This window comes from Dendroctonus ponderosae, unplaced genomic scaffold (genome assembly GCF_020466585.1).
Source record: "Dendroctonus ponderosae isolate FM_Combo_2020 unplaced genomic scaffold, Dpon_F_20191213v2 Dpon_F_20191213_6, whole genome shotgun sequence".
In the NCBI taxonomy this organism is placed as follows: domain Eukaryota; kingdom Metazoa; phylum Arthropoda; class Insecta; order Coleoptera; family Curculionidae; genus Dendroctonus; species Dendroctonus ponderosae.
Genome location: NW_026018814.1, coordinates 606,188 through 611,531, shown reverse-complemented (window position 1 = coordinate 611,531; position 5,344 = coordinate 606,188). Strand labels below are relative to the sequence as shown.

General features: G+C 40.3%; 4 protein-coding genes across 4 annotated transcripts in view; 1 reads left to right on the top strand and 3 right to left on the bottom strand.

The window, feature by feature from the left end:
* LOC109542335 overlaps positions 1-5,344 on the bottom strand; it is a 57,564-nt gene that overhangs the window by 33,436 nt on the left and 18,784 nt on the right. The window lies entirely within an intron of this gene.
* LOC109542333 (vacuolar fusion protein MON1 homolog A) lies at positions 482-2,410 on the bottom strand. The gene is made up of 4 exons (XM_019911527.2): positions 1,981-2,410; positions 1,728-1,916; positions 1,429-1,672; positions 482-1,376 (listed from the first exon to the last, which is right to left on the bottom strand). Exons 1-4 carry the CDS (start codon positions 2,277-2,279, stop codon positions 663-665), a joined length of 1,446 nt encoding a protein of 481 aa, XP_019767086.1. The 5' UTR covers positions 2,280-2,410; the 3' UTR covers positions 482-662.
* On the top strand, positions 2,626-3,682 carry LOC109542339 (pre-mRNA-splicing factor 38). The gene is made up of 2 exons (XM_019911532.2): positions 2,626-3,189; positions 3,248-3,682. The coding sequence occupies exons 1-2, from the start codon at positions 2,722-2,724 to the stop codon at positions 3,590-3,592; spliced, it is 813 nt and encodes a 270-aa protein (XP_019767091.1). The 5' UTR covers positions 2,626-2,721; the 3' UTR covers positions 3,593-3,682.
* The window catches only part of LOC109542340 (protein phosphatase 1 regulatory subunit 42-like), a 3,888-nt gene continuing 2,137 nt past the window's right edge, over positions 3,594-5,344 (bottom strand). Inside the window, exons 3-6 of the mRNA XM_048667471.1 lie at positions 5,056-5,290; positions 4,887-5,003; positions 3,844-3,978; positions 3,594-3,778 (exon numbers count right to left, since the gene is read on the bottom strand). Coding sequence (XP_048523428.1) covers positions 3,663-3,778; positions 3,844-3,978; positions 4,887-5,003; positions 5,056-5,290 — 603 coding nt within the window. The 3' untranslated portion in view covers positions 3,594-3,662. The remainder of the gene's footprint in view (positions 3,779-3,843; positions 3,979-4,886; positions 5,004-5,055; positions 5,291-5,344) is intronic.

Sequence of the window (5,344 nt, the reverse complement as noted above, 5' to 3'; positions counted from 1 at the left end):
TTTGCTTCCGAGAAACATGCAAAACGGAATGGAAAACATGAAATTTTGCAATAATCTTGCGCCACCCTTGCACAAAACGCCGATCATTTTTCTAAGTTCATAAACAACAGAAGACTGTATTTTTTCTACATAAGCCCCCCCCCTGAGCTGGATCCGCCCCTGAGCAGAGGCCGGATAAACTTACAGAGTGTCTCAATAGAATGTCGATTACAAAAAGATCAAAACGGGCATCATTTCGTAACGCATAAATAAACATTCGGCTGCGGAAGCACAAAACTCCAAACCAAAAAAGTAATTTTCACCTCTTGTTTACGGACATTCTATTATAAAACACCCTGCATATGCGTACTTATTATGTAAATTATTAGCTAAGTTCAAGCAAATGCATTGCACGATTTAAATTAGGTATCGCCAATTGATGAGTTTACTAAATCACATTCAATAGGACTGAAATTATGTATCACAGCTTTGAAACAATCGATTAGAGACAGTTTTTAATTGTTCATAAATATATAACGATTAGAATTTAATGACTTATAACAATGCCCGGGAAATTAAAGGAAAACGCCACTTTTTATTTAGTAATCTAAGTAAAATTAATTCCCAGGAACAATTTGATATCCGTTTAGTAAAGCTTTAGCTGATTTGTGGTATCAACTGACTCAAAAAGTATAAGCATTTAAATGGAACAGCTTATCTTCCCGTTTCTTAATCCAGTTCAGTAACTTACTCACGCTCATGATTGCACTTGAAGTTTCAATTAGCGGTTCGAAGATCGCATACAGCTCGAACCCCTTAGTGTCCCAAGAGAAGACGGCCTCATCCGCTGACCGTTCAAAGCTGAGCTTTAAAGACCTGCTCGAATAGTGCATTTTATGATGGGCCCTCTTGTAAAGCTCCATCAGTTTGATGCGATCTCTGGCATAAGGCGGACATGCGGCTGGTTGATAGAACTGAGCGGTCGATTTGCACTTGTACAAGTAGTGGCGCACCTCCGGAAATCCGGCCGCTAAAGCGCTTTCCTCCAATGAGGCAAGCGACGCATTGATGTGCTCCATTCCGCCGTTGATTCGCAGTTTTTCCACAATTTTCTGTTTGGCGCCGCTTAGAGGAAAAAACACGTCGCGTTCGACCGTCAAGAGCAGCAAACAGGCCTGGCAATCGTCCGCTAGATACGAAACGTGCGCGTACAGAAAGCCGCTGTTATCGAATCGGGGCAAACAGAACGGGGTCCAACTTTCCGAGTACTTCAAGCTTTCGTTAGCCAGCACTAGATTGAAGATCAGATGCAGATCCATCGGGTGCAGATGGTACTTTTTCATTTGGACGATGGTGATCAGGCGGTTGTTTCCCAGAAGAATTGCAAATACCAAGTTCTGAAAATTTGATTTCCAATAAAAACCCTTCGAACTCAAGTCGAAAACAAACCTTTATTTTACTGCAGGCGTCCTTAATGGCCTTGCTGATAGAATCTCGATCCGGCAAAGCGAGCGGTAGACACTGTATGGCCCCCAGAGTAAAAGCTGGCTCTGTTTCAGAGAAGTCCAGCAGATGATCAATCAGCCTGTCCACTCCAGTCAACAGTCTTCGCAGATCGTAGTTGGGTCTCTCATCATACGTCTTTGTTAGCCTTTTCAGCGTTAACATACTGACTATTTGGTTGAATACATAACTGAAAAAATCACCTATCATTAGGCTCTTTTACGTAAAACTAGCTACGGACGTACTTTAGCTGCAATGTCAGCTGACTAACACTCTCCCCAGTTTTTGAAACAGCCACTAGAATTAAGGGTTTTTTGGACAGAAACACATAGGTGGTATCGCCGGCATGGATGCTCTTGATGCTGTCGCGACTATACTTGAATAGGCCTAACATGACCCCAAATAGCCAGGCCAACTTATCTTCATTTCCATATCTGGGAACAAAAGACCAGGCAATGTTCAGCGCAAATTCCAAACAAGTTTCTACATTGGACTTACCTAGAATAGATAGGTTTCCCTGCCGTACTCAATACAAATATATGCTTCTTCTTTGAGGTCCATTCCACAGAGTTCTCTATTTCCTCTTCAGGTTCTACCCCATTTTCAGCTTTACTGGACGACTCCTCGCCATTGTCCGCTTGGGCTCCTATCAGATTTAGGTCTTCTCGTGAAGAAACTGCGTTTTCTGTGATAATTTCTTCCAAACTGGAGCTCATTTGCTCGAAATTGTCAAACGACCCCGAAGCTATTAACACACTGTCTCTGGCAGCTCCCGGCTCTATATCGAACTCTGCCATGGCGATTATGGGGACTTAAGACACTATTATATTAATCTAATTAAATAAACTAATCATAATTAGGTTTGTTTACTTTGGGGGTTGTTTAAGTTTTTATAACCTAAATCACTAGGAGTGACTTTTAGGAAGATTGTCCTTGCAGTTGGTCGATTTGGCAATGTTGCTCACTCATCTCAAATTTCTTGAGTACTTGATCATTTTTAAAAATTCCTGTTAATTCCCGATCAACTCCCATTGAGCGGGCACTTTTCATAGCTAAATCTCAGCTTTGTAAATATTTTTTAAAATTCCTGAAACATTCAGAAGCGAAATCCGGCAGCAAGGCACTTTCCCAGTACGAATTTCCCTTGACATTTGACTGCAAGCAAACCTAACCCCGTAAAACGTAAACTTGAGAATGTTTTATAAACAGCCCACAAACATCGTCTATTTTGTGTGAAAAATGGCAAATAGAACGGTAAAAGATGCCAAGTCAATTCATGGAACCAACCCGCAGTACCTGGTGGAGAAAATCATCAGATCCCGCATCTATGACTCCAAGTATTGGAAAGAGGAGTGCTTCGCCCTCACTGCTGAGCTTTTGGTTGATAAAGCTATGGAGCTGCGGTTCGTCGGTGGTGTTTATGGGGGCAACATCAAGCCGACGCCATTCCTGTGCCTCACGTTGAAGATGCTGCAAATCCAGCCCGAAAAGGACATAGTGGTGGAGTTTATAAAGAACGAGGAGTTCAAGTATGTGCGAGCGTTGGGGGCCTTTTACATGCGACTGACCGGGTCCTCGTTGGATTCCTACAAGTACCTGGAGCCTCTGTATAACGACAACAGGAAATTGAGGCGCCAGAATAGACAGGCTCAGTTTGAGCTGGTTCATGTCGATGAGTTCATTGACGAACTCCTCAGAGAGGAAAGAGTAAGTGAAACTGTCTCCAGTCCCGTGTGGTTGTGTGTTGACGATCAAGTTCTTTTAGGTATGTGACGTGATTTTGCCCAGACTCCAAAAGCGCCACATCTTGGAAGAGAACAATGAAATAGAGGCTAAAGTGTCTGCGCTGGAAGACGACATGGATGAGGAAATGGAGCTGGAAGAACCGGACCTCACAAAATACCATGTGGTTGAGAACGCCAAGCCCAAAGAGAAAAAGGAGAGGAAAAGAGAGCGAAGCAAATCGAGGGAGAGGCATCGGAGCAGAAGCAGAGATAGAGACATCAGACACAAGAAGGAGAGACGGGATAGAGGAAGGGACAGGGAGAGAAGAGATAAAGACAGGGACAGGGAGCGGAAGAAGAAAGAGGATGATAGAAAAAGGCGATAAGTTCAGTGAAAATCAATTTTTAATTACTTTGCAGTGGATTAAATGCTCAGTCGCATTAAAAATACCAAAATTACGGTTTTCGAGATTTAATAGTAGTTTTGCTGATCACCATGTTTTTATGACTTTCCATTTTGTGCCCCCGTAGAACCGAATGACTTGCTTTGGTTAATGGCCGGCGTTTCGGCACTACAACAAAAAGCATCCTATAAGTTTCAATTATTGAAAAAAACAATTATTAAATGCTTGCATACAATGATTCCATGATAAGTAAACCGGCTCAGCGTCATCAAAGGCCGATAAATCGGTCAATTGTCTGCATCTAATTTCCCGAATTATTGAAGCAGAAGCGGCCTTTTGCAAGCTCTTGGGGTAGTTGCTGGGCAGACCTAAAATTAGACTTATTTTAATTGAAATTTTCGTATTTTCAAGTGGTGTTTTATATGAATCACGTAAATATAAACAGTGGAGTTTGCCAAGCTGACAAAAATCAGAACTCTGGGCGATTGTTGTGAAATTCACAGTATCGATAGATAGCACTTACACATAGAGCCATTAAATTGTCACATTGGGAGTATAGAACAAAAACCTTGAAAAAATAAAAAATCTATTATTAATAAACAAATAACCACGGTCATTTTTCGAACCAATCATAAAGCAAAGGATAAATAAAATATACAATTCAACTAAATCGAAAAGCATAAATAAAAGAAGAGAATGTGATATCAAGTATATATCATTTCCGAAAATTAACACAAAAATAAAAAATATTAGTTATAAGTTAGACACGCCTAATGTAATTTACAAAAAATTTTTTTTTTAACTATCTGTTATTTTAGAAAAACTGATGATGGTGGAAAAATACACCGAAACGTATTTTAATTGATAAATAAAAAAAGAGACAATAAATGACTGAAACGCAGGAATTAATTTTGATTAGCATCGATAGTCATGCACCTTCTAACAATGAGGGAAATTAAAAAAAAATCGACTAAAGTTCTGATGTTTGTCGGCTTAATAAATATCGGGCTTAAAATTGATATTTAATTACTGGTATGCAGTCTGTCCTTTAAACAGTTTCTCTTCCGAACTAAGGCTAGTAGAACTTTKAAATTTTCAGCATCTTTGGACACACACCTGACTCTAAAGGTGCGCTGAAAGTTTCGTAAAAAATCTCAAAAATGGATGTTCCAAGCTAAAGCAAGGCAACGTTTCGAATATTTCCGCGTCTTTARAAGGCRCGTGATTTAAAACATCAAATTCTTATAAAACACTCTGTTTATTTAGCAAAACATACCTGGAACGACATCAGCAATATTTATGCTGGGTTTCGGTCCGCACATCAGTTTCCCTTCTTCAAATCTCTGAATAAATGTTCTGCTCAGTTCCGAAATGCTTTTATTGTCCAAAGTCTCTGAAATTAAGTCCTTTGCAATTTTTGTGAATTAATGTGTTCGGTTCCATACCGAGACGTTGAGCATTGGCAATAATCTCCTCTCTATAACGATGCTGTTTACTGATCGGGTTTCCATTTAGTTTGGCTTCGCGCAAATAGAGCCAATTTCTTACAGTTTGGCACGCGTCTCGCATATCATCCAGGTCGTTAAAAGAGGCATCAATTACCATCAGGTTTTTTAACGGCGACAGAAACCTTAGAGAGGCGATTTTGTTATGGGAAATATTGAGCACCAGCAGGGTTTCCTGGAAATAAATTGCCGATTTGTCGGACAATGCGACGATTTTTGTGCCATTTTA